Raw genomic sequence first — 27271 nt, forward strand, 5'->3', positions numbered from 1 at the left:
GGGACCCTGCTAGGCCCAGCTGCATATCCTCCCCCCTCCCCCCCCCCGCACACTTCTGGGCTGCCCCCAGGCTGCTGGGGGGGGGGGATCCCTGCTGGGCCTAGCAGGGTTTCAAGCTCTGATCCCCTCCCACTTCCACTCTTTAGCCCGGACTCCCCTGGGCTTTAGCAGCACACAGACAGGGATGTGCCATTCCGGTAGGGTCTTACCAGGAGAGAAATGCCTTAGTGCACCAAGGGACTGAGAAACTCAGACCCACCAGAGTCACTTAACATCTCCAGATGAGGAAACAGCTGAGAGCAGGAAGTTCCTCTGGAACTGGGGAGGCCTTGGGGCTCTACAGATAATTCTTTCTGTTCCCCAGACACACTGGAAGGAACACTTCCATACAACATGCCAACTATTAAATACATGCAGCCCCGCTATACTAGAACAAAGAAATTAGCCAGTCGAAGGGTATAAGAGCCACAGAGCATAGGTTCACAGCTGTCACTTCTTAGGTCACAAGTTAGGCTGTTAAATGTGGAAGCGAATGTGAGAGTCATCAGAGATTTTGGGAGAGGATTCAGAATCTGCTTCTGAGCCGGCACCCTGCAAATCTGCTTGTAGGGCAAACTCCTCAGAAGCTGAAATACACAGAGTGTGGGAATTTCAAAAGCACTGGTCACCAGCCTTGTTCTTCACCCACTGAAATCAAAGGTAAACCTCCCCTTGACTTCAAAGAGAGCCGAGCTAGAGCAATGCTGGGCTCTTTGGAAAATAACACCGGGAAGGCTCAGTAGCAGAAGTTCTTTCCTATAGACACATTTTAGGTTGTTTGGCAAATTGCAGAGTGGTTTTATTAAGTATAAATATGCTTATGTTACAGGGAAAGGTGAAATACACAGATGTGGGAATCCAGTTCACTATCCCTTGTCAGGCAGACAATGCTTCACAGCTGGGATTTTGAAAGCAGCCCAGCTCCCACTGAAGTTGGGTTCCTATTGAATCTGAGAGCATCATTCCCTTAGGGTCCTTGGAAATCCTGAGCATGCATCATCCCCTCTAAGGAATAGAGAGGGTGGGAAAATTTTCAAGTAATCGTTCAGGGGGAATTAGCCCCTTTCAGACACCCTCTGCAAAGCAGTGTCTGTTTGTAGTGTACCAGGCTTATGGCAGCACAAGACATGAAACCAACACACAACCACATACGGTATATGACACGTTCCCTTTTGGAGTTTGCAACCAGCACAGAGATCCCCGCCCCCATATTAACAAAGCAGCCCAGAAATGTTTTCCACCGGCGCTACTTGCACAGCGACTCGAATATCTCCAGGGTCCTTTTGATCTCCCGGATCTGTTTGGCCAGGGCGTGGACCGGCTGCATGGAGCGGTCCAGCTCCTCGCAGCGGGCCATCAGCGTGTACATCCCTTTGATGCTCATGTCTACGGACTCGCCCAGGCTGTCCACGGCGTCCCGGTAGGTCTGGATGTAGCCGACGCTCAGGGCCGTCATGTTCTGGATGCTGCCGCTCAAGCTCCTCATCATCTGGTCCACTTTGTGGGCCACCTCGTGGGTCAGGCGCTCCAGCTCCGCCAGCACCGCGGGGTCAATGGGGGGGATGTCGGCCGCTTTGCTCCGCCCCAGCCCTGGGAAGGGCTGGCCCGGGGGCTCCGGCTCCTCCAGGCTGCCCCGGGAGCTCAGCTTGATTTTCAGCTGCAGGTTGTTGGCCACGAAGTGGGTGAGGTCCCCATCGTGGCTGACCGTCCCTTCCAGCTCCAGGGCGCTGGAGATGGTGGCGCGGCGCCCTTCCTGCGCCCGGCTGGCCCCATACGCCTGGCTGATCCCATCCAAGCTGCGGCTGTCCAGCAGCCGCCCTCCGGCCAGCCTGTCCCCAGCGGCAGCCGCCTGCTGCCTCCGCGAGCCTTCCCGGCACGGATCCTCCAGGCTGGCCGCGGCCCCGAGGGCTTGGACGCGCACCTGGGCCATGATGTGCTGCGGCAGGCCCGCGCCCCTCTCCATGCTCCGGCCCGGGGCTGCCCAGCGCGCACAGGCCGGGACAGGGACAGCGACACCGGAGGAGGAGCCTAGGGAGGGGCGCGGGGAGCAAGCCAGCGAGCCAGTTTGCCCACTCCGCTGCTTCCTCTGTGCACCTTTGGGAGAAGGAGGAGCTGGGAGGAAGCGGATCCCTGATTGGGCTCGCCCAGAGGCAAAGAGCAAATCACAAGCAGCAACAGCAGGACACGGGGAGGAGGCGAGACAGGAGAGGGTGTGAATGTGATTGAGACAGGGAGGATGAGAGCGAGGGGAGGGGGGGATAGGATGAGGAAAGAAAAGGTAGAAAAAAGAGACAGAAGAGGGGTAGGAGGGGTGGAGAGAGAAAAGAGGGAGAGAAAGGGTCACGGAAGTGAAGGGAAGATTCATGGATCTTAAGGCAGAAGGAATCTGATCATCTACTCCAGGGCAGGGGCGGCTCTAGACATTTCGCTGCCCCAAGCACGGCGGCATGCCACCGGGGAGCGCTCTGCCGGTCGCTGGTCCCGCGGCTCCGGTGGACCTCCTGCAGGCGTGCCTGCGGAGGGGCTGCTGGTCCCGTGAAGCCGTGGGACCAGCGGACCCTCCGCAGGCACACCTGCAGGAGGTCCACCGGAGCCGCGGGACCAGCGGACCCTCCGCAGGCATGCTGCCGAAGGCTGCCTGCCTGCTGCCCTCCCGGCGACGGGCAGAGCGCCCCCCGCAGCATGCCGCCCCAAGCACATGCTTGGCGTGCTGGGGCCTGGAGCCGCCCCTGCTCCAGGGGTGGCCAACCTGTCGCTCTGGAGCCATATGCAGCTCGTCAGAAGTTAATATGCGGCTCCTTGTATAGGCACCGACTCTGGGGCTGGAGCTACAGGTGCCAACTTTCCAATGTGCCGGGGGGTGCTCACTGCTGAACCCCTGGCTCTGCCACAGGCCATGCCCCCTCCACTGAGCCTGCTGTGCCCTCGCTCCTACCCTTCCCCCTCAGAGCCTCCTGCATGCCACAAAACAGCTGATTGGGAGGTGTGGGGAAAGGGAGGGGGAGGTGCTGATTGGCAGGCCTGAAGGTGGGTGGGAGGTGCTGGGAGCAGGGTGCGGGGGAAGCTGATGAGGAGCTGCTGACGTATTACTGTGGGTCTTTGGCAATGTCCATTGGTAAATTCTGGCTCCTTCTCAGGCTCAGTTTGGCCACTCGTGATCTACTTTGACCTTCTGCATAGCATGGGCCAGAGAATCTCACCCAGTTACCTCTATTGAGCCCAATCACTTGTGTTTGCCTACAGCAGTGATTTGCAGCCAGGGCTATGCAGAGGTCTTCCGGGGGGTACATCAGCTCATCCAGATATTTGCCCAGTTTTACAACAGGCTACAAAAAAAGCACTAGCGAAGTCAGTACATCACAAAGTCAGTATATAATTTTATAATTATATGGTAAAAATGAGAAAGTCAGCAAGTGTTCAGTAATAGTGCGGCTGTGACACGTCTGTATTTTTATGTCTGATTATGTAAGCAAGCTAGTGAAGTGTAACTTGGGGGTACACAAGCCAAACCAGACTCCTTAAAGGCGTCCAGTCGTCTGGAAAGGTTGAGAGCCACTGGCCTAAAGCATCTCTTCCAGATAGGCCTCTGGTCTGGATTGGAAGCTGTCCAGTAGACCAGGCCCAGTGTAGTGTGCAGGAACAGGCTCCTATCCCTGTAAATAGTGTGGGAGCGCTCGCTCACTGTGCTGTGTTTCAGAAGCAGTCAGAGCAGCAGGATGTATTTCCCTGGCAGGAGCCAGACAGAGCCTCTGGCGTGGTGGGGAGAATGGAATCCTGCTATGGGGGAAGAGGAAATTGGGGGGACAGAGCCCTGGCACAGTGGGGAGAATAGAGGATCCTGGTGTCAGGAGTCTACCCTCACTTGAAACTGGGCGGTTTCAAAGTGAGGACCCGCATGTCTTCCCCCACCCCAAAATCCTAGGGTAGGTCTCCCCTTCGGCTGCCACCACCCGGTCAATTCCGTGGGCCGGGACACCCCTGTTTCCCCCCTTGGGAACACAGATCAATTCACAGAGGAGGAACCTCCCCCCTCCTCCCTCTCTCCAGCCTGCTCTGGAGACAGAGGTGCCTGGATTCAAACGCCTTGAATCTCACACACACAGGGAAGCAGCCCACTTCCCCCTCCCCTTCCCCTGAATTTCCCCAAGGGAAGGAATTAACCAAGTCCAAAGAAAAGAAAAGAATTTATTAAGAGAACAAAAGAAAATACAGAATCTCTATGAATCCAAGCTGGGCACTCATAGGGTATAACCTTATCAATCTCTGGAGAGAATCCCCTCTCCCCCTTTTCTCAGTAAAAGCAATATCAGCAAACAGGAATAAAGCATTTCCTTTAGCAAACACACAATTGCAATTATAGAAATTAAACCATAAGACTAATTCGCCTTTCTAATTAATACTCACTATTAATTAGTAGAAACTACTCCAGGAGAACTTGGAGGCATGACTGTCTTCTGTTAGATCCAAAACCAGTTCTTCCACAGACAAAGGCTTCCCTCCACAGAGATTTGAAAAAATCTTATCTCTGATTGGTCCTCTGATCAGGTGGTCACCAGGTACTACATGTTAACCCTTTACAGGTAAAACAGACCTTAACCCTTAACTATCTGTTTATGACACCTGGTATGGGGAAATGGAGGGCAGACAGAATCCCTCACAGGGGGCACTCTAGTATATGCAGAATGGGGGACACACAACCCCCTGTGAGGGGAGGGAATTTGGGGAGAATATAAGGGAAGGGGGAATACAGAGGCCCTGGCATTGGAGGGTTTTAGGGGTTGCAGGGAGACCTTGAAATAGAGAGGATGGGAGGAGGGCATCCAGGGAGCTTATGGGGGGATGGAGGGATACCAGGAGTCCCAGAGATCAGCCTACACAAGCTGTTAAATACATGCCCCTCTAGCATATATTTAGAAAACACAATTATTTGGAACCCAGCTGTGATTCCTTCAGATTATTGTTGTGTAAAGAGCAAAAGACACAACACAGAAGAGAGAAGACATATTTGAGATCAGGAAGGATTTTTCCCCTGGGTCAGATAGGCAGAGACCCTGGGGCCATTTTTTGCCTTCCTCTGCAGCTTGGGGCCCTGGTCACTTGCAGGCTTAAACTAGTATAAATGGTGAATTCTCTGTAACTTGTAAGTCTTTAACTCATGATTCGAGGACTTCAGCAGCTCAGCCGGAGGTTAGGAGTCTATTATGGGAGGGGGTGGGGGAGGTTCTGTGGCCTGCAATGTGCAGGTCAGGCTAGATAATCCTTTCTGGCCTTGAAGTCTATGAGGTGTATTATGGTAGTTCCTAGGGGCCCCAGTCATGGCCCAGGGTCCCACTGTTCTAGGCACAGTACAAACACAAAACAAAAAGACATCCCCTGCCCCAAAGGGCGGACAATATGTGTTTAAAGCAAAAGACAGCAGAGGCAGACAGGGCAGTACAAGGAACCAATGAGATAATACTGGTCAGCGGGATCAGCAGTGGTTTCAGTGCACCAGCAGCCTAACTGTTGTCAAGTTTTTCATAGGCATCGCAGCAAATGAGTGTTTTGAGGAGGCATTTGAAGGAGAAGGAGGAAGACAACTCCAGACTGCTACTGGTCAGTCACGAATGAGTTTGGAGTCAGGAAGTTGACCGTTCTGGCAGCAGCTAATCCTGCTACGAAGGACTGTGACTCTTGGCAATGTGCATGAAATAGTGGAGGGCTTTGTAGCAATGGGATTCCCTAACTGCGGCAGGGCGATAGATGGCACGCATATTCCAATTTTGGCCCCGGACCATCTTGTGACAGAGTACATCAACAGAAAGGGGTACTTGTCTATGGTATTGCAGGCACTTGTGGATCACCGTGGATGTTTCACTACCATCAACGTGGGGTGGTTCAGGAAGGTGCACAACATATGCATCTTCAGGAACATTGGCCTGTACAGAAAGCTGGAAGCAGCGACTTTCTTTCCAGACCAGAAAAGTCCAGCAGGGGATGTTAAAATGCCCATGATGATCCTGGGAGACCCAGTGTACTCCTTGCTCCCATGGCTCATGAAGCCTTACACAGGAAACCTGGACAGTAGCAGGGAGTGCTTCAACAATAGGTTGAACAGGTGCAGACTGACGGTAGAATGTGCCTTTGGCAGATTAAAAGCACGCTGGCGCTGCCTTTATAACATGTTAGACCTAAATGAAGAAAATATTCCTGTGGTCATAGCAGCTGCTATTTGAGAGGCTAAAGGTGAAAAGTTTCCCTCAGGGTGGAGCACAAAGGCAGGATTGCCGGTATGCTGAATTTGAGCAGCCAGATACCAGGTTTATTAGATGGGTACAATAGGAAGCTTTGAGGCAACATGTTGTCAATGAGCACCAATGATGTGTTTTTCTATACAGCACTCTGCCATGCTTTGTTAACTTGCCACCTTACATGAAAATTGTGATGATTCCTGACTGGGATTTGCAGTCAGCAAATGATCAAACTAACACTATGTATTACTACCAGCAGCAAACACCACGTGTAGGAGACAAAGATTGGTTATCGTTCAGAGAGTTTGTTTTTATTAAATACCAATTAACAACACACAAAAAGCTTGGTGAGAAGGAAGATAAGAGTGCAGGGCAGTGTAGGGTCTCATCGCTGTGTGTAAGTCCAGCTACCATTTTGGAAGCTGTCTGAAGGGGTGGAGTGAATGGGGTATGGAGACATTCCGGGAGGTTGCAAAGAGTATGTGGGAGGAGTTTGGGGAGGGAATGGAAAGCAGTTCTGTATTGGCTGCAGGGCTGTGATGGACACTGGGAGTTGCCTAATAACTCAGTTCTTTCCTCTACCACAGAAGCCTTGCTCCAGCTCTCTAACCCAGCTGAGCTCTTCCTGGCCTTCATAAAGACTAGCTGCTCTTCAGCTAAATGAAAAATTTTGATAAGGCAGAATTTAGGTAGCCCACTGGTGTCTTAGGCCTTTCCAGAATGTTGAGAGTGGCTAAACTTAACCCACTGAAAACCTGAAAATAGAGTTAAGGAACATACACATCACACCCCCCCCAATGCAACCTTAACTCTGCCCCCTCAACTCTAGCGATAGCCACTGGGAATGAGTGAAGCAAAGGTTAATAAACTCCCAATGGGACTGGCGCATTCGCCATCTCTTCAAATCTAGACGGGACGCCTTTCTGGAAGATGCTTTCAATCAAACACATTGGGCTTGTTACAGGGACAACTGGGTGGCATTAATGGCCTGTGCTATACAGGTCAGACTAGAATCTATACATTTTAAGCTGTTAGGCAACTAGTAGAAAAAATGTCCTCCCTCCTTCACACCCTTAGCGTGAAATATCTACTTCATTACATGGTATGGACGTATAGCTCTAGTGACAGCTCCAGATAGCACATAAGTAATTATTAAAGAGCATGCTCAGATTTATCACAGAGAGCTATATTTTTATTTTTTCCCACTCATAGGAACCTAGGAGAGGAAACGACCTCCTGGGTCATTGAGTCCAGTCCTCTGCTAGTATAGACAATCCTGTCAAGTAATTCCATTCATAAATGTATCAAGCTCCATCTTCAAGCTAGTCAGGTTGTTTGCCCCCACTACTCCTACTGGGAGGCTCTCCCAGAACCTGGACAAATTTCAAGGTAGTTGGATACAAAATCAAGACAATCTGGAACAATTTGAGGACAAAAATACAAGCAAACAACCCAGGAAGCTGATTTTTTTTTTAATTGACACCTTGTTTACTGAATTTCCTAGAATAAAAGTTATGCACAAACCAAAAAACTTGCTGATGTGCTCTGTACACACAGGATTCCTCTTAAATTAGTGATGAGACTAAAATTAGAATGCACAAAATTGTACCAATTAGAGTGTCAAGAAATTACACCTAACCAGTTAGGAGGGTCTTAGACAGTATGTATGGGGATGGGTCTAATATAAATTGGTTGGATAGGTGGGTGGGAACAGATGGATGGATGGATCAGATGGATAACTATATGAGGAGGAGCGGGCATCCATGGGAAATATGAAACCACCGGAACCAAAGCAAACTAAAAGATAGAATGGATCTTGGTCTGATTTCTAGTGGAGAGATCTCCAAATTTATTACTGAGTGTATTGCACTAGAGCTTACTGGTCCTAACTGAAATTAGGGCCCCATTGTGCCAGATGCTTCACAGACCCCAACTGAGATCTGAGCCCCCATTGTGCCAGGCACTGCACAGACTCCCAACCGAGCTTGAGGTCCCCACTGGGCTGTGGGATATTTTGCAGATATCTCATGGGATATCTTGCAGATAGTAGATGACATCACGGAACTCGGAAGTGTGCTGAAGAAGGAGAATGCCTAAGTCAGTGGGTTTCAACCTTTTTTTCATGTGCAGACCCCTAAAAATTCTCAAATGGAGATGCGGGCCCCTTTGCAAATTCAACCTGTGGTCCATGGACCCCTTCCATAGAAATCTTAGATTGAAAATGAACTGAACAGAATTCAATTATAAATGTTGCACGGGCTCAACATGGCATTTGACACGGCATAAGAAAGGGAGCTAAACTGGGCGCTTCTATGGTAACAACAATTCCGGGTTTCGATCTGTGGTATTCACATACTTTTGATTGATCATAACAACGGAATGCCTTTTCTGGGATCTGAAACTTTATTTGCATAGTCACCTTTCGCAGACCCCTTAGCCATAGTCTACCAACCCCAATGGGTCTGCGAACCATAGGTTGAAAATCACTGGCCTAAGTGATCTTCTCTGAGATCCTTCCTGACCCTGGAGCAAAGGAAGACATTCTGATTCTGGAAGTGACCCCCTGGCTTGGTAGGTGGTGTAGGATGTAGGGTTTTGGTTTTGTAGAACATTGGCCCATCTTCAGTGGGGCTGTATAGTTTGGATGGCCTCCACCTCAGGATACTTACTGGATGGGGGACTCTCTCCTAGGAAGCAATGAATGAAAAAGATTTGGGGGCTGTAGTGCATAATCAGCTGAGCATGAGCTCCCAGTGTGATGTTGTGACCAAAAGGGCTAATGCGATCCTGGGATGCATAAACGGGAATCTCAAGAAGGAGCAGAGAGGTTATTTTACCTCTGTATTTGGCACTGGTGCAGCCGTTGCTGAAATCCTGTGTCCAGTTTTGGTGCCCGCAATTCAAGAAGGGTATGGATAAACTGGAAAGGAGTCAGAGAAGAGCCACAAGAATGATTAAAGGATTAGAAAACCTGCCTTACAGTGACAAATGCAAGGAGCTCAATCTATTTAGCTTAACAAAGAGAAGGTTAAGGGAAGGTTATTACACTCCATAAGAACCTACTTGGGAAACAGAGAAGTTTGATAATGGGCTCTTCAGTCTGGCAGATAAAGGTATAACAAGAGCCAACGGCTGGAAGTTGAAACTAGACAAATTCAGATTGGAAATAAGGCCTACATTTTTAAGAGTGAGAGGAATTAACCACTGGAACAATTTACCAAGGGTCGTGGTGGATTCTCCATCACTGGCAATTTTAAAATCAAGATGGTATGTTTTTCTAAAAGCTCTGCTCCAGGAATTATTTCGAATAAGTTCTCTGGCCTGTGTTATATGGGAGGCCAGACTAGATGATCACAGTGGTCCTTTCTGGCACTGGAATCAATGAATCTATAAATAAATGAATTGCACCAGGCGCTGCACAGACACACAGTGAGAGACAGTCCCTGCCCCAAAGAGCTCGTAATCTGAATTATGACTCAGAGAAATTAATGAGCTGACCTAAAGCCCATGGGGAGTCTTCCCACTGACTTCAATGGGCTTTGGATCAGTCTGCGAACCCCCGACTTTGGCCCCAAGAGAGGGGAAGGAGCAGAGAAGGATGACTAGATCTGGGGAGATCCAGGAGAGTGAAGGGATGGGGCCCCCATGGGATGGGCACAGACCTTAGGGGACAGGCTGAGCCTGGGGGGGTTAACGATCCTTGCTGGGAGAGGGGTATGGGAGGGGGACATGCCCCCAGCAAGGACGGGATTCCTGGTAGAAATGACTCAAAATGCGTCCTCCTGTTCCCCATGATGCCCAAATGCAGCCTCTAGCCCTTCACCCTGCCCACCTGCATCAATAAAATTTAATAAAGATGAGTGCTAACCAATAAAGATAACCAAAAATGGTTAGTTAGTATCATTCTGGGGTGGATTCACAGGAGTGACTTACATAAGACCCAGGAGATAATTGTCCTGTTCCATTCGGCACTAGTGAGGCCTTAGCTGGAGAACCGTGTCAAATCCTGGGCACCACAGAAAGATGTCAATAAATTATAGAGAGTTTAGAGAACAGCAACAAAAATTATATAAGGTTTTGGAAACCTGACCTAGAAGAACTCTTAAGAAACTGGGCATGTTAAGTATCAGAGGGGTAGCTGTGTTAGTCTGGTTCTGTAGAAGCAGCAAAGAATCCTGTGGCACCTTATAGACTAACAGACGTTTTGCAGCATGAGCTTTCGTGGGTGAATACCCACTTCTTCGGATGCAAGACATCCGAAGAAGTGGGTATTCACCCACGAAAGCTCATGCTGCAAAACGTCTGTTAGTCTATAAGGTGCCACAGGATTCTTTGCTGCTGGGCATGTTAAGTCTAGAGAAAAGAAGACTAAGAGGGGACCTGATAACAGCCTTTAAATATGTTAAGGGTTGTTATAAAGAGGATGAAGATCATTTGTTCTCCCTGTCCACTGAAGGAAGGACAAAGAGTAATGGGCTTGATCTGCAGCAAGGGAGAGTTAGGTTAGATATTAAGAAAAACTTTCTAATTTTAAGGGTAGTTAAGCTGGAGGATTATCTGCTACTTGAAGTCTTTAAATCAGGATTTGGGGACTTCAAAGGGAGAGAATTATTTCAGGAGTGGGTGGGTCAGCTTTTGTGGCCTGCATCTTGCGGGAGGTCAGACTAGATGATCATAATGGTCCCTTCTGATCTTAAGTTCTATGATTCTATGATTCTATGAAGCTCTGCAATAGGCTCCCGAGAGAGGTTGTGGAATCCCCGTCACTGGAGGTTTTTAAGAACAGGTGGGATAAACACCTGCCAGGGATAGGGTTACCTGGCCCTGTCTCAGCTCAGGAGCCTGGAATTGATGACCTCTTGAGGTCTCTTCGAGTCCTACATTTCTATGATTCTATCACTGCAGCTTCTCTTTCAGCCTGGCTGGGTGCACCGTGTCCCCAGGGGCAGCCCTGCTGCCCCTCCTCCACATCCCCTGGTCGGATGAAGGGATCCCTGTACAGGCGGCTGGCAGTGGGCACGTCCGACAGGCCCCTCTCCTTGGCATGAGTCCTCTGGTGCTGCGCCAGAGCCGAGCCCTGAGAGAATCCCCTCCCGCAGAGGGGGCAGACGTAGGGCCGCTCCCCGGTGTGGATGCGAATGTGCTGCGTCAGTGCCGAGCTCTGCTTGAAGCTCTTGTTGCACTGGGTGCAGCAGTAGGGCCGCTCGCCCGTGTGGGTGCGCCGGTGCCGCTTGAGGGCCGAGCGGTCCCCGAAGCCCTTCCCACAGTCCCCACAGTGGTGGGGGGTCTCGCCGGTGTGGGTGCGGTGGTGCTGGATCAGCGCCGAGCTCTGGTTGAAGCTCTTCCCGCACTGGGCGCAGTGGAAGGGCCGCTCCCCGGTGTGCAGCCGCCGGTGGGTGGTCAGCGCCGATCTCTGGCTGAAGCTCTTCCCACACTGGGGACACGGGTAGGGTCTTTCGCCCCGGTGGGTGCGCTGGTGTTGCAGCAGGGACGACCGCTGGGTGAACCCTTTGCCGCACTCCCCGCAGGCATTGGGCCGCTCGCCGGTGTGGGTGCGCCAGTGCCCATTGAGGATGGAGCGCCGCATGAACCCCTTCCCGCACTGGGAGCAGACGTGGGGCTTCTCCCCGGTGTGCACCCGCCGGTGCTCTGTCAGCGACGAGCCGCGCCGGAAGCTCTTCCCGCACTCGGGGCACTTGTGGGCCCGCTCCCCGGAGTGCACCACCAGATGCGCCACCAGGGCAGCGATCTCCCCGAAGCGCCGGCCGCACTCTGTGCACTTGTATGGCAGCTCCCCCGTGTGGCCGCTCTGGTGCCGCAGCAGGTTGGTGCGGCTGCTGTAGGCTGCCCCGCAGTGAGCGCAGACGTAGGGCTTCAACCCGGCGTGGACGTGGCTGTGGCGGGTCAGGTGCTCCTTGTGGCGGAAGCTCTTCCCGCACTCGGCACATGGGTAAGGCCTGGCGCCGGTGTGGATGCGCTGGTGGCGGAGGAGGTTGGAGCGGATGGCAAAGCTCCTCCTACAGTCAAGGCACTGGTAGGGCCTCTCGCCCGTGTGGGTGCGCTGGTGTTTGACAAACTCCGAGCTCTTCCCAAAGCTTTTCCCACAATCCCCACAGATGATGGGCCCCTCTCTTCCCCGCAGGTGACCACCGGTCTTGGGTCTTTCCTGCTGAGATGGCTTCCCCTGCTGCCATCCCATGTCACCGGATGCCTCTCCCCGCTCTGGGCTCTGGGACGTCCTGTGCAGCTCCACCCCTGCAGGCCCTTCCTGTCGGGGGTTTTCCCTCCCGGCACCTGCGAGGAGAAAGAAAGAATCCAGCCAGGGTCTGACCATGTGCTTCGATATCTCCGCTGGGATCAGAAGCAGGCTCAACTCACGGGAACCCCTCATTCAAGAAGCTGGACATTACCATAGCTCGGCAGAACCACGACAGTGTCTTGGATCTAATGGCTCGCATAGCACGTAGAGACAGAGCATCCAGTAGCTCGCCTCAGCATTGATCAGTAGCGGGCGCTGTGCTGCAGGGAGTGGGGGCGGGAAAGGGGCTCAGTAAGGGGCATTCTCTTCATGCAGTCAGTGCTGACCCCAATGCAGAGAAGAGAATGGGCTGTAATTCCACTGGAGTCAATGGGTCCAGATTCTCAGCGGGTATAAATTAGCATCACTCCATTCACGCATGTGGAGTAACACTCGTTTACACCAGCTGGGGATGTGGCCCTGCATTGTTAGGGTCTAACCTGTCTAGAGATCTCAACCAGACCCTGTTCACCCATCCCCTTCGCCCGCCCTTTGTTGTTCAAGGGGGTAATCTCCTTGGGGCAGGCACCATGTCTGTCTGTCTGTCTTTGTGCTCAGTGGGGCCCAGATCCTGAACAGGGCCTGTGGGCGTTGCCATAGTAACCGAGACAGAACTGGGTGGGCGTTCCCAGCTTTTCCCTTCTCTCCCGGACAGTATCGGAGCCGGTGTCGCTCATTCTTCACCTGCGCCGGCGCCTCTCATGATCTCCCTTTCCTCGGAGCCCTGGAGATCCAGGACCCTCGGTTCTTCCCCTCGCTCCATCCAGGAGATTGCGGCCGAGTCTGGGACAGGGAGTCCTGCTGGCGGGGAAGGAAACAGGCGAGACGGCGCTTGGTGAAATCTCATCCAAGGGCTCACAAAGAATGTGCCCTGGTTTTAACCCTGGCCCCGCTCACTGTTGGGTGGAGTGCAGGATCCAAGCAGGGGGGATATGTTCACAGGGACCCTTTGGGACAATGAGACGTCTGGGGGCAGATGGGCTGCACCCCATAGGGGAGTCAGGGATTCCCACGCACAGGTGAGCTGGATGCCGGCAGATGACAAAAATAAAATATAGGTCTAACCCCGCATAGATAACTTATCTGATGGGCCAAAACCACCTTGGGCACTTCTGAACCGCCCACCCGCCCCTGATCCCCGAGGGGCAGCAGCGCCTCACCCAGCGAGATCAGAGTCTGGTAATTCTCCTGCATGACGTCCCTGTAGAGCTGCCTCTGCCCTTCGTCCAGGAGCCCCCACTCCTCCCAGGAGAAATACACGGCCACCTCCTCGAACCCCACCGGCGCCTGGAACCAGAAGAGACCCCACAGTCCCATCTGACAGCAGGGGGAAGCAGGGATGAGGAAGAAGCGTCAGGGAAGGAGGGAGGAAGAGGGGGAGTGGGGCAGAGAAAGAGGATAGAGGGATGGGAGCAAGAACTGGAGGGAAGGAGTTTAAAGAGTGAGGGTGATGGGATGATATTCACAAGGGAAAGAATTCTCCCTGCTCCCAAATTAGGACTGAATCCCTCTCTCGCTGTAGCCAATGGGCTTGTGCAACAGATTTCAGTGCCTCAGGATCCAGCACCCTACTTCTGTTCAAAATAAAGTCACAGACAGAGTGGGATCGGTGCCCAGGGGGCTTTTGAATGATCCCTCCAAGCCTCAGAGAGGAACCAGTTAATGTCCCTGTCCTCTCCCCTCGGAGAGACACTGAGCTCCATCCTTCTACAGCGAGGATGGGGTGACCACGCAGCTCACCTGGAAGGCGACCATGGGGGTCGACGACACGGACTCCTGCTCATCGTCGCTCTCCTCCTTGAATATCTGGGGTGGAAGGTGATCTGGGAAGCAGGGGGGGAATGTGAAGAATGTATTATGTGGGGGGTCCTAATGCGGGTATCTGCCCCCTTCTAGACAAACCCTTCTGCTTCCACGTGCTGGGGTCAGGCTTAGCCCTTGGCACCCACTTTCCCCTTGCAGGGCTGCCCCCTTGTCACCGGTCTTATCCCTAAGGTGCCCACTCAGCTGCTCTCCCACCCCATCCCGACCACCCTGCTCAGTACCCCTTTCCCGCCGCTCACGGGGCTCCTGGGACGGCACGCTCCATGGCCCTGGAAGTTCCTCCTGCGATACACCCTTCAGTGGCATCAGCTGGAGGCTCGGGGAATCCATCTTGTCTGAGACCACTTCCTGCCCAGCTTGACCGAACTGCAAGCAGGACTCGAGCAGAGCCTGGGAGGACGAGAGAACAGGGGAGCATTACGTGGAGGGGCGCATGCATCCTAGCCACACAGGGCAAGCACAGCTGAGAGCTGAGGCCCCACCGTGCTGCAACCCTCAAGGCTTCTGGGGTTTCCAGGCTAAGAGCTCTGGCTTGGAGTTGCCGTGGGCCCCGCAAACTCCCCCACCTCTGCTCCTCAATCCTGGCTGCTTCTTTCCAGCCTCCAGGCAGCGATTTCCTGCCTCTGCTGTTGTTTCTCTCCCTCCCCTGAAGCCACCTCTGGCTGCCGCTCTCTGTGTCTGTCAGCACCTGGTGTGTCTCTCCCCCCGCTGGCCAGCTGGGTTGATTCCCCTGGTCCCTGACCTGCGGATGCTGCAGGGATGCACAAGAGTGACTCTGAGTCCAGGATGCAGGGAGCTGGACAGGAAGGTCCCAACGCTATTACAGTCCCCGCTTCTGGCACAGGCAGGTTTGGGAGATTGGTGGTTTTAACCCATTAACTTCCCAGATCGGGAAACACTGTGAAATGTTTCTGAGTGAGCCCATCCCTGCGGGCTCTGTGCACCACAGCCCAGGCCCATGGTATTTAGGCTCCTAACTTCCAGTGATTTGGGGCCCTGGGGTCAGCACTGGTTGCAAGGGGGAGATTTCAACGCCCTCCCTGCACAGTGGCGCTGGAACAGTTTTTGGAATGGGGGGTGCTGAGCTGCACTCCTCTAACCCCTGTCCGTGCCCCTCACTGCCCCCTAGATCTGGGGCCAGGAGCAGGGCCTTGGCTCTGGGAGGGGGGATGTGGACAGGGGTAAGACAGCAGACGCTGGGGCCACAGCTAGGGGCCGGCCACCAGGAGCCTGAATGCGGGGAAGCAGTGGAGCCCTCGGGCACAGGGCCACCACCCAACATGCAGGGCCGGCAGCCTCGTGGGACCTGGGGCTGGCAGCGGAGCCAGCAGCTGGAACCCCGGGCAGCAGGGCCAGCAGCCAGGACCGTGGGCAGCAGGGGCGCAAAACCTGGGGGGTGCTGTACTACTCACACTCCTATGCCCCGCGCCTATATCCCTCCATGGTCACACCGATGGATGCAGGGGCTTCTTTGGGGGAATGCGGTTCTGCTTCCCATTGTTGGCCCACTAATGACCTCTCTCAGGTTACAATCCCCACACAGTTGGGGGGCGCTCTCCCCTCTCAGCCAGTGCTGACCCCAAAGTTGTACTGGGAGTTCTGGGCTGAGATGGTGCCTGGTTGCATTTAGGCCTTAAAAGAAAGATCCTGGGCAGTCATGTTCGGTACCGATCACACATCTCTTCCCAAGGGCTGGGGCTTGAACCCTGATGTCCCGGCTCAATCCATTCCTGGTTGTTCCTAGTCACTTCCTCACCCCCTCCCCATCCCACACAGCGTCAAGGGGTACAGGAGTCTCTTCCCTTTCCCGCCTCACGGTCTGTGCAATATTTTGACGTGAATGATCAGCTATGGAGTCCACCTGTTGTGAAGCCCACTCCCACTCCCCTCAGCAGACTCTGGGGAGGGCCGCAGGCCTGATGAGTCTGTGGCAGTTGCAAATGGCGGGAGGTTCAAACGCCGGGGCCCCTGTAGTTGGAAATGGCGGGAAATTGGCTTGGTGGGTGGGGAGGTGTCTGTGGCTGTTGGAAATAGTGGGAAACGGGCCTGGTGGGGCCAGGAAGGCTCCATGGTGGCTGAAGGAAGCTCTATGCCAAGATCAGTAACCGGAAAGCTGCAGTGACATATTCACAAGCGCGTCCTGTGGAGAAAGAGTCTCAGGCGTTACAGCGAGGAGAGTTTATTTACTTTATAGGCTGGCGTACTGTGCCATCCACAGATCTATTTCAAAGACAATCCTTGTAGCCTCCCCAAGGCCTTTTATAACTCGCAGTACCGTGGAGGACGGCATTTTTATTTTCTTCCCGCCAACGCCCTGTGTCCCCCTGCCAGCATGTTGGCAATCACCCCCCTCCATCTCCACAGTCAAATCTGTGCTCTGGTCAGTGCTTTTTTGGCATGTGTTTGTACAGCATCGGGCACAGTGGGGTCCTGGTACGTGAGTGGGGTTTCTGGGGGTTACCACACTACAGAGAAGAGTTCGTCTTCACCAAGATCCTGTTTATTGACCAGGGAGAAATAAGAAAGAGAAAACCAACACACAAAACCCCTGATGAAAAGCATTTTTTCACTCTCATCTAGGCATGGGCGGCACACAGCCAAGGGTCTCCATTACCAAGGCTGAAAATGCTACAGCTCTATCATTAGGAGCCAAGCTGGGCCTAGGAGGGGTTAATGAGCCCTGCCAAGTGGGGAAGGGGGAAAACTACCCCAACCTGGGGCACTTTGTTGGCCAACTCCAGTGAGGAGGGGATGCCCAGGACCCCTTTGAAGCAATGTACCTGCTCTTTACATTTTTCCTTCATAACGTTTGTTTCATTTTTTTATTCCAACATCCCGGGCTCTGACCCCTCCATCTTGTCCCCGGTTGTCTGGGTAGGCGGGTGGCTCAGTGTCCCTGGAAAAAGCCCCTCCACGTCTAATTCCTATTCCACCATCCGCTAGCCAAACCCTCAATCCAGCCCCTCCCAAAAATCTTCCCTTCATTCAGGCTCCTCTTTAATCTGCAGGGGCGGCGCTGGCTCCTCTTTAATTTCCCGTGGCAGCTCTGGCTGCTCCTGTTTAACCCGATAGGGCTCATCATGAATATGCTGAGGCAGATCCGGTTCCTCCTTCACCTGCAGGGGTGTCCCCGGCTCCTCCTTCACCCGGGGGGCCATCTCACAATCCCACGTCCCCGGCGGGAGCACCACCACCACCTCCTTGGGCTCGGTGCCACCCTCCCCCGGCTGAACGAAGGGGTCTTTGTAGAACCGTGTCCCCACGGCCTCGTGGGAGCCGCCGCTCTCCTTGGCATGAGTCCGCTGGTGCTTGGCGAGAGCTGACCGCTGGCTGAAGCTCTTGCCGCAATGGGTACAGGAGAAGGGCCTCTCCTGCGTGTGGATCCTGGTGTGCTGGACCAGCGTGGAGCTCTGCTTGAAGCCCTTCCCGCACTGGCCACAGCGGAAGGGCCGTTCGCCGGTGTGGGTCCGGTGGTGCCGCTTGAGGGCCGACATGCCACTGAAGTTCCGCCCACACTGGGCACAGCCATAAGGCGATTCCCCCGTGTGAGTGCGGCGGTGCTGGGTCAGCGCCGAGCTCTGGCTGAAGCCTTTGCCGCACTGGCCGCACTTGTAGGGCCGCTCGCCAGTGTGCAGCCGCCGGTGCGTGGTCAGCACCGAGCGCTGGCTGAAACTGCGCCCGCACTCCTCGCAGCGGTAGGGCGTCTCGCCGGTGTGGATCCGGCGGTGCTGCACCAGAGCGGAGCTGGCGATGAAGCTCTTGGGGCAGTCGGGGCACTGGTGAGGCTTCTCTCCGGTGTGGGACCGCTGGTGCTGCAGCAGCGAGTGCCGCTTGGTGAAGCTCTTCCCGCAAACGTCGCAGACATTGGGCCGCTCCCCCGAGTGGCCGCGCACGTGGTCGTTGAAGGTGGCGCGGCGCATGAAGCTCTCCCCGCACTGGGGGCAGACGTGGGGCTTCTCCCCGGTGTGCACCCGCCGGTGCTCCGTCAGCGACGAGCCGCGCCGGAAGCTCTTCCCGCACTCGGGGCACTTGTGGGCCCGCTCCCCGGAGTGCGCCACCAGATGTGCCACCAGGGCGGCGATCTCCCCGAAGCGCCGGCCGCACTCCGTGCACTTGTAGGGCAGCTCCCCCGTGTGGCCGCTCTGGTGGCGCAGCAGGTTGGTGCGGCTGCTGTAGGCTGCCCCGCAGTGGGCGCAGACATAGGGCTTTAACCCAGCATGGACGCGGCCGTGCCGGGTCAGGTGGCCTTTCTGCCGGAAGCTCTTCCCACACTCGGCGCACTGGAAGGGCCTGGCGCCGGTGTGGATGTGCTGGTGTTTGCTGAGGGTGGAGTGGAAGGCGAAGCTCCTCCCGCAGTCAGGGCAGCTGTAAGGTTTCTCTCCTGTGTGGACCCGCTGGTGCTTGAAGAGGTCATAGTTCTTCACAAAGGTCTTCCCGCAGTCGCCACAGATGACACGGCCCACCCGCCTGTGCCGTGCCTGGGGTGCGGAGTTAGCCTGGGCCTTCCTCTGTCCCAGCCCCACCCCACCCTGGCTCTCAACAGCCTCTCCCTGCTGGAGGCTCTGGGACATCCCGTGTGGCTTCGCTCCCATAAGCCCTTCCCGCTGGTGATTCTCCTCTTCGTTTTCACTCACCGTCCCGGCACCTGCTGGGAAGGGGGGGGGGGGGGGGAGAGAGAGAGAGAGAGAGAGAGAGAGAGAGTGTGAGTGTCCAGCGGGGGCTTGTTCCTTGCGCTAGGTAGGGAGAGGGCAGCAAAGGGGTTTGTCACTGAGCAGAAAACCTGATGGGCAGGAAGTGAATCCCTCAAACCCTTCCCTGAGGGCAGAGGAGAGGAGGTTCTGCCTCCACAGCCCGGCTGAGTCCTCAGAGAAAGGCTGGGGGAGGTGAGGGCTCCTGCCAGAGTCAGGCAGAGCAGATGGGATCCAGACGTGACACCTGCTATGAGGACAGGGCACCAGCTGGGACAATACTGAGCGAGAGGAGACAGAATTGGGGGGCTTCCTGGGGCTTTGCTGGGATCCCAGCTTTTTCCTTCACTCCTAGATGGTCTCTGAGCCGGTGTCACTCATTCCTCACCTGTGCGGGCACCTCTCAGGATCTCCTTTTCCTCCGCGCCCTGGAGATCCGGGACCCTCGGCTCTTCCCCTCCCTCCATCCGGGAGGTCATGGCCGGCTCAGGGACAGGGAATCCTGCTGACAGGGAAGGAAACAGGCAAGACGGCGCTTGGTGAAATCTCCCATGGGGGCTTGATACAGGGAATGCTTCCAGATTTTAACCTTGACCATGTTCTCTGCTGGGAGAAACAGTATCCAAGAAGGGGGAGGTTCATGGGGAGCCACTGGGGCAGTGAGATGCCAGTGGGGAGAGATGGGAGTCAAGGATGCACACACAAAGAGGCTGGCGGGGTGGGGCTCAAGCAAATGGAAACTATTAAGCCATCTTAAAACTTGCTAACTGACTCGAGAATGGAGATGACCCCAGAGCAGTTGCCCTGGGCAGGTCAGGGTGCAGATGCACCCCCCTTCTCCTAATCCTCGAGAAGAAGCAACTCCTCACCCAGAGAAGTCAGAGTCTCATAATGGTCGTGGAAGTTGCCCCGTAGAGCTGCCTCTGCCCTTCGTCCAGGTCACCCCTCTCTTCCTTGCGGAAGCACACGGCCACCTCCTTGAACGTCACCGCCACCTGGAACCACAAGGGACCCCCATCAGAACTTACTGCACCAATTCCCTTCCCGCCACCAAATCAGTGCATGAGCCACAAGGGGCAGCTCAGAAAGCTTGTGGTGAAACCCCAAGGGGGCAAAGAAGTAGCGAGAGGTTTCCTTGGTGTCAGTTTTGGAAGAGAGAGATTACAAAGAAGAGGGCTGGGGCAGGAAAGGATGAGAAGGGCTATGCTTCTATAACAGAGTCAAAAGAGCCGTATACTGAAGCCAGAAAGGACTGTTCTGATCATATCATCCAACCCCCTGTATAACTCAGATGAGAGGAATCACTCAGGAATTCCTGTATCCAGTCCAATCACTTGTGGTTGAACTAGAGCATACATTTTAGAAGGAGAGGGTCCATCTGGATTTCAAGACTCCGTCCTTTGAGAAGCTGGTTAATCACGCTCCCTGTTTAAAATGTGCGCCTTACTTCCAGGCTGAAGTAATCTAACTTCCACTTCAAGCCTTTGGATCTTGCTCCTACTTTGTCTACTAGGTTAATGGAGTCCCCTGTCCTCGAGAATCTCCTCCCCACAAAGGTGGTTATAGACTGTGATTGAGTTGCCTTTTCCCTTTTTATTCAGTGAGCTAAATCAATCTTGTTAGAGAGCCAGGGCTGCTCTGTGGGAACATGGTGAACTACCGAGACCTTTCCAACATGTGGAAGTGGGAGTGAAACCTGAGAGGAAGTGGTGAGAGACTCCGGTGCACCCTGTATTTCTAAATCCTATGGTCCTTGCTAACCGGCTCCTGGTACCAAACCTGCCCTCTCTAAGCAAGGTGGATAAAGACATAACTCCAGTCAGGGAGATCATGTTGGCTGGCAAAGGGAGAGATTTTGAATAGCTGACCCAAATCAAAGTACCTCCCCTCTACAGCCTCCTGGGCTTTGCACTCAGATTGGCTACGGCTTCCAAACAATCTCCCGTCTGTGAGTGGCCAAGACAGAGGCTGCACCCCTGTAGACCCGGCCGGGACGATTCATGCTGTAGTGATCTCCAGAGGCTGAGATTGCCGCAACTCGCCACTTGTAGCCTCGAGCTGTGATCTCACAACCGCTTTGGCTGGCCCAGAACGGAGAAGCTGATAGCCACCTGACTACAGCTCTGCTCCTCCACAATGCCTTGCTGCTTCTCAGCCTCCATTTTGGTCCACATGCCATAAAATGGCTAAACTTTCCCCCCGCCCCACGATCCTCTGAGGGCACAAAGGATTGTGGGATTTGGGCAAAACAGGTGTGTGTACTTCAGTCTGTCTGCCCATCCCTGAACTCTGTCTCCTCCACGGTACCCCTCTCTCCAAGAGATGGTCGTCTCGCTCACCCTTTCACTGTGCTACCTTTGCTCCCGTGAACCAACTGCATCACCCCACATCCTCCCCACAACTTCATACCCAGCCCCATGGAGAAGCCAGCACATTCCCCGGCAGGTGGAGGAGGCTGGGATTCCTGCCTTCGGCTCATGCTGTGCAGCTGAGCAGAGAGGGGTCATCGCCAAGCAAGATGCTGTGATGGCCACCATCTCAGCCAACACACCAGGGACCTGCAGAACTAAGAGTGCACGCTGCTACAGCTTGAGCTGAACAACCAAGGCTCTGCAAAACGGGCTGGAACCGACTCCTGACCTCTGTAGGTCAGGCACCGAGGGGAGATCTGTGGCATACAATCACCAATGCACAACAACTGCTTCTCAGTGGGGTGGGAGGGGGAAATCAGTGGCCCCACAGGGGAGAGTGCCCTTGCGTGACCTCCTGCTACCCTTGTGCTCATGAGAAGGGTCTGCCAAGTTGCCTACCCTGTGGATAGGGCATAAAGGGGATAGATGGGGTAGAAATGGAGGAGAAGGGAGAGGAGGGTTTGGTAGGCCAGCAAACCCAGGAGGATGGCTCGGCAGCAGCTCACCTGGAATCTGGGCATAAGGAGCCAGGGCAGGAGATCCTGCCCTCCATCACTCCCCTCTTCATGCGGACCAGACAGCCGGTGCAAATCTGGAAGGGAAACAGGGTCAGGGACCAGACCCAGTCAGGCCAGGGTACCTTAGGGATCAAACCCCTCAGCTAGAGCCCACGGCCGCTCCCACAAAGAGTGGGCCCTGCTGGCAGGGCCAGCTTTAGGCCTATTCAGGGGCGGCTCTAGCAATTTCGCCACCCCAAGCACGGCGGCACGCTGCGGGGGGCGCTCTGCCGGTCGCCGGTCCCACGGCTCCGGTGGACCTCCTGCAGGCACGCCTGCGGATGCTCCACCGAAGCCGTGGGACCAGCGGACCCTCCGCAGGCACGCCTGCGGGAGGTCCACCGGAGCCGCCTGCCACCCTCCTGGCGACCGGCAGAGCGCCCCCCGCGGCGTGCTGCCCCAAGCACACGCTTGGCGCGCTGGGGCCTGGAGCCGCCTCTGGGCCTATTCCATCAATTCCTCTGAATTGGGCCCCGCGCCTAAGAGGGCCCCGCACCCAGTGAGAATCCCTTCCCTGGCTAGAGGCGCCTTTTTAATTTTTACTCACCTGGCGGCGCTTCAGGTCTTCAGCAGCACTTCGGCAGCGGGTCCTTCAGTGCCACTGAAGACCTGGAACGAGTGAAGGACCTGCTGCCGAAGTGCCGCCGAAGACTCGGAGCACTGCCCGGTGAGTACAAGCCCCATGTGTTTTTTTACGTGTTTTTTTTTTTTTAAGTCATCCCTGCCGGGGTCCCGTTGAAACTATTTGAATTGGGCCTCGCACTTCCTAAAGCCGGCCCTGCCTGCTGGAGCACAATCAGCCCCATTAGCAGCCCCCAGCTCCAGCCACTCGGGGAGCAGTTCCCTTTCCTCCTTCTGGAGCTCCTCTGTCGAGGAGGCGCACCCCATACCCTGGGACCACCTGAACTGGGTCTGCAAAACAGTCTAGTCACTGTACAGCTGGCAGCTACCGGCAGCTCCCCCACAGCTCGGCTGGTGCCCCTCGATCCTGCCCCACAGCCCCCTGCCATCCCAGCCCTGGGCTCCGTGCTGCCCCACAGCCCTGCCAGCGCCCCTCAATCCCGACCCACAGCCCTTTTCTCATTTGCTCTTCTTGGCTGCTTGCACCCACTGCCTGCCTCTCTCACGGGGACTCCCCACCCCACTCACCGCTCCGGCCAGGGCGAGTCCCTCCGGGGCTGCAGACGGGGATTCAGCCCCTGTCCACACAGGCTGCAGGGAGTGACTCCGAGGCGAGCCCAGAGGGGCTGGCACAGGAAGGTCCCTAGGTTATTGCGTCCTCATTTCAGATCACTTCCTGCTTCTCTCTCCCCGGCTTGGGAACTCAGTGGAATTAACCCTGAATTTCCCCCCCGCGTTGTCAGCCGCGAAAACGAATCGCCCCCGAAATTCACACTCACGAGAGGCGCTTTAAAAACACGTGACCCGGGTGAAGAATCAGGAGTGGGTTAAAAACCATGTGACCTGGGTTCACTCGCATGAGACTTATTCAAAACGAATAACCCAGGGCCGCCTTCTGAGTGATGCGCGTTTCTGGGGGAGCCCCCCCCACCCCCAGTCTGGGAAGGAACATTGCAGGCTCACAAATCCGACCTTCAATGCACACGCTGCAATGTGGAGTTTCCTGCCGCCTGCTTGCAGGGGAATCCACTTAGCCATTGCTAACCCCGGTGGGGTGGGGGGGGGATCAGTAGGGGGCGCTCTCCCCTCCCAGTCAGTGCTGCCCCCAGTGCCCCAGAGCCGCACTTTCTACTCCCACAAAACAGAACACCCTTGCCCCGCTCCACGCCCCGCCCCTTCTCCGAGGCCCCGCCCCCACTCAGTCCATCCCCTCTGTGGGTTCACCCAGCTGGCCTCAGGGGGCTGGGGTTTGGGGTGCAGGAGGGGGCGCTGAGCTGGGGCAGGGGTGCAGGAGGGGGTGCGGGCTCTGGCTGGGGGTGCAGACTTGGAGGGGGCTGGGGATGAGGGGTTTGGGCGGTAGGAGAGTGCGCCAGGCTGGGACTGAGGGGTTTGGAGGGCAGGAGGGGGATCAGGGCTGGGGCAGGGGGCGCAGGCTCCGGGCAGCGCTTACCTCAAGCAGCTTCCGGAAGCAGCAGCGTGTCCTCCCGCCAGCTCCTATGCAGAGGTGTGGACAGGCGGCTCTGGGCGCTGCCCTGTCTGCAGGCACCGCTCCCGCAGCTCCCTTTGGCCACAGTTACAGCCAACGGGAGCTGCAGAACTGGCGTTTTGGGGCAGAGGCAGTGCATGGAGCCCCCTGGCTTCCAGAGTAGGAGCCAGAGGAGGGACATGCCGCTGCTTCCGGGAGCCTCATGGAGCCACAGCAGGCAAGGAGCCTGCTTTAGCCCCTCTGCGCTGCCAACCGGACTTTTAACAGCCTAGTCAGTGGTGCTGAGCAAAGCCGTCACGGTCCATTTTTGACCAGGCGATCTGGTCAAAAACTGGACACATGGCATCCCTACTTAGAGGTGCTGTGCTACGGGGATTTGGGGGGTTCAGTAGGGGGCACTCTCCCCTCACAGTTAGTGGGGGCCTCAATGCAGTGGTAGGGAGTGCTGTGGTGCAGGGACCTGAGGCCAGTGCTACTTTGTCATGTTGATGGAGGTTTCAGCTTTCATGCTGGGCTTAAACCATAGGTCTGAAAACTGGTTGTTACTGATGTCACATCATTGTCCCCCAAGGCCAGCACAATAACAACAGTGTCCTGGCCCATTCACTTCATGGACCACTCCATTCTGCATCCCTTAATCCTCTGCAGTGCCTGTAGGATACAGGAATTTCTTCCCATTTCCAAAACACTGGGATCTTGGGGTTAGGACCATAAGAATGATCAAAGGTCCATCTAGTCCTGTATCCTGTCTTCCAACAGTGGCCAATGCCAGGTGCTTCAGAGGGAATGAACAGAACAGGTAATCATCAAGTGATCCATCCCATCACCCATTCCCAACTTCTGGCAAACAGAGTCTAGGGACACTTCAGAGCATGATTTTACATCCTGGCTAATAGCCATTGATGGACCTGTCCTCCATGAACTTATCTAGTTCTTTTTTTAATCCAGTTATACTTTTGGACTACACAACATCCCCTGGCAATAAGTTCCACAGGTTGACTGTGCATTGTGTGAAGAAATACTTCCTTTTATTTTAAACCTGCTGCCTATTAATTTCACTGGGTGACCCCTAGTTCTTTTGTTATGTGAAGGAGTAAATATTTCCTTTCTCCACACCACTCATGGTTTTATAGACCTGTATCATATCCCCCTTTAGTCATCTCTTTTCCAAGCTGAAAAGTCCCAATTTTTTTACTCTCTCCTCCTATGGAAGTTGTTCAATACCCTTCATCATTTTTGTTGCTCTTTTCTGTACCTTTCCCAATTCCAATATATGTTTTTGAGTTGGAGCAACCAGATCTGCACGCAGTATTCAAGATGTGCATGTGCCATGGATTTATATAGAGGCAGTATGTCTTGTTCTCTATCCCTTTGCTAATGGTTCCTAACATTCTGTTCACTTTTTTGACTGCAGCTGCACATGGAGTGGATGTTTTCAGAGAACTATCCACAATGACTCCGAGATCTCTTTCTTGAGTGGTAACAGCTAATTTAAACCCCATCCTTTTATATGTAAAATTAGGATTATGTTTTCCAATATCCACTACTTTGCATTTGTCAACATTGCATTTCATCTGCTGCTTTGTTGTCCAATCACCCAGTTTTGTGAGATCCCTTTGTAACTCTTCACAGTCTGCTTTGACTTAAATGTCTAAACTTTGGTCTTAACAAAAAGACCAAAAAGTGAAACCTAAAAAACATTCCTGCAGCAGCTGGCAGACCTTGTCCAAGAGGAAGGGACAATACAGGATACCCCTATGGAGTGGCCTTCCGTGGCAGTTGGAAATGGCAGGAGGACAGAATGTTGGGGCCTGAAGGTTCCATGGCAGTTGAAGGAGACAGTTGCTGTGCCAGTGTAACCCCCTTTCCTTGATGGGCTGTGGTGAAAGAGATCCTTAGTTACTGCTAAATTAGAACCAGTTAGACTTCTTGTAGGAACCCAGTGTTACTAGACGGGTACCAGATCAGCCCACACTAGGGCGAGCTGGCTCTAGAATTAGGCCAGATGCCACAACTGTCTTGGGAAGGTTAGATGAGCTGCTCTTGGGCATGCTCAGAGTCAGCAGCGAAATAGCCATACCAGGCATCCATATTGACAGTACTTCACATGCCTCCTTTAGGGTGGTAGCAGCTTCCCCTAGAAATACAAGTGGGGTGTGACAGAAAGCAGCTCTAGCTATCTGGCCTCTCTCTAGTGTATGGGGTCACCTGGCCTTACACTTTGTAGACCCTGAGCAAGGACTTGAACTGAGATGCTCAAGAACTGACAGGGGGAACATGTTCACTGGCAAAGCATGTGCCATCTGTTGCTCCAGTGCCTGAGCTGCATGGAGAATAACCTACTACTGCTACCTGCTAAATTAGTCCATCTTTTAGTTCATAGGGATAGAGGCCTGTGCCATATTTAGTGGCCAAAGATCCCAACTTCGGCCTGCCTACCCATGCTATGGGGTGGGCACACAAGAGTAGTGATTAGAAAGGAGGAGGAGAAAATCCAAAAGAAGCTCCACATAGAGCTGGGCAGAAAATTGTTTTCCGTCCCACAAAAAATTTCAAAATTTTTGGAAATTTTTTCCATCCTGAATTGGGATGCAAAGTCAAAATTTTGAAATCTTTAATGAACTGAAAATCTGGGAAAACAAACAAACAAACAAAAAACCCAGGTTCAGGTTTCATTTTGATAATTTCATGATGTTTCATTTTAATTTTGACCATTTTTTGTAATATTCCCCACTATAATTAGCTTAAATTTCCAAATGAAAAGTTGCTTTGAAATGGAAAAATTAAAATTTTAATTTAAAAAAAATCTCAAAACAAGTAATTTGAACAATCTGAAAACAGTTGGGTTGGTTTTGTTTTTTCAGTCAAGAAATTTGTCAAAAATTTCCCACAAATAGTTTTGGTTTCAGCAAAAAGGCATTTTTGATGGAAACATTTTAACAACGTATTTCCAACCATCTCTAGTCCTCTGCAGATAACAGAAAGCTAGATCTGACAAACAAGGGGAGGAGATTTAATTTACATAATGTTAATAGTTCTATTGCATTCTTCACCAACACGTGTGTTAGACACACGCACACTGAAGAGCCATGGTGTTTTAAACCTAGGACCACGTAA

At 53.9% G+C, this 27271-nt stretch overlaps 3 protein-coding genes across 5 annotated transcripts in view; all 3 read right to left on the minus strand.

The window, feature by feature from the left end:
- Window positions 1-142: 142 nt before the first annotated feature.
- BORCS6 (BLOC-1 related complex subunit 6) lies at window positions 143-2126 on the minus strand. The gene has a single exon (XM_045013125.1). It carries the CDS (start codon window positions 2000-2002, stop codon window positions 1286-1288), a length of 717 nt encoding a protein of 238 aa, XP_044869060.1. The 5' UTR covers window positions 2003-2126; the 3' UTR covers window positions 143-1285.
- An 8870-nt stretch (window positions 2127-10996) lies between these two features.
- On the minus strand, window positions 10997-15236 carry LOC123368308 (zinc finger protein 501-like). Of its 3 annotated transcripts, none has more exons than XM_045013018.1 (6): window positions 14958-15236; window positions 14631-14781; window positions 14308-14390; window positions 13728-13854; window positions 13252-13368; window positions 10997-12563 (listed from the first exon to the last, which is right to left on the minus strand). In XM_045013018.1, exons 2-6 carry the CDS (start codon window positions 14719-14721, stop codon window positions 11155-11157), a joined length of 1827 nt encoding a protein of 608 aa, XP_044868953.1. In that variant the 5' UTR covers window positions 14722-14781; window positions 14958-15236; the 3' UTR covers window positions 10997-11154. The 3 variants fall into 3 exon arrangements, with proteins under 3 accessions (XP_044868953.1, XP_044868951.1, XP_044868954.1); XM_045013016.1 differs by having other exon boundaries at window positions 14874-15236; XM_045013019.1 differs by lacking the exons at window positions 13728-13854; window positions 14631-14781; window positions 14958-15236 and having other exon boundaries at window positions 13252-13365; window positions 14308-14362.
- A 1531-nt stretch (window positions 15237-16767) lies between these two features.
- Window positions 16768-27271, minus strand: part of LOC123369114 (zinc finger protein 850-like) — a 28943-nt gene continuing 18439 nt past the window's right edge. The window contains exons 12-14 of the mRNA XM_045014475.1: window positions 19949-20007; window positions 19468-19584; window positions 16768-19039 (exon numbers count right to left, since the gene is read on the minus strand). Coding sequence (XP_044870410.1) covers window positions 17373-19039; window positions 19468-19584; window positions 19949-20007 — 1843 coding nt within the window. The 3' untranslated portion in view covers window positions 16768-17372. The remainder of the gene's footprint in view (window positions 19040-19467; window positions 19585-19948; window positions 20008-27271) is intronic.

This window comes from Mauremys mutica, chromosome 4 (assembly GCF_020497125.1).
Source record: "Mauremys mutica isolate MM-2020 ecotype Southern chromosome 4, ASM2049712v1, whole genome shotgun sequence".
Classification (NCBI taxonomy): Eukaryota; Metazoa; Chordata; order Testudines; family Geoemydidae; genus Mauremys; species Mauremys mutica.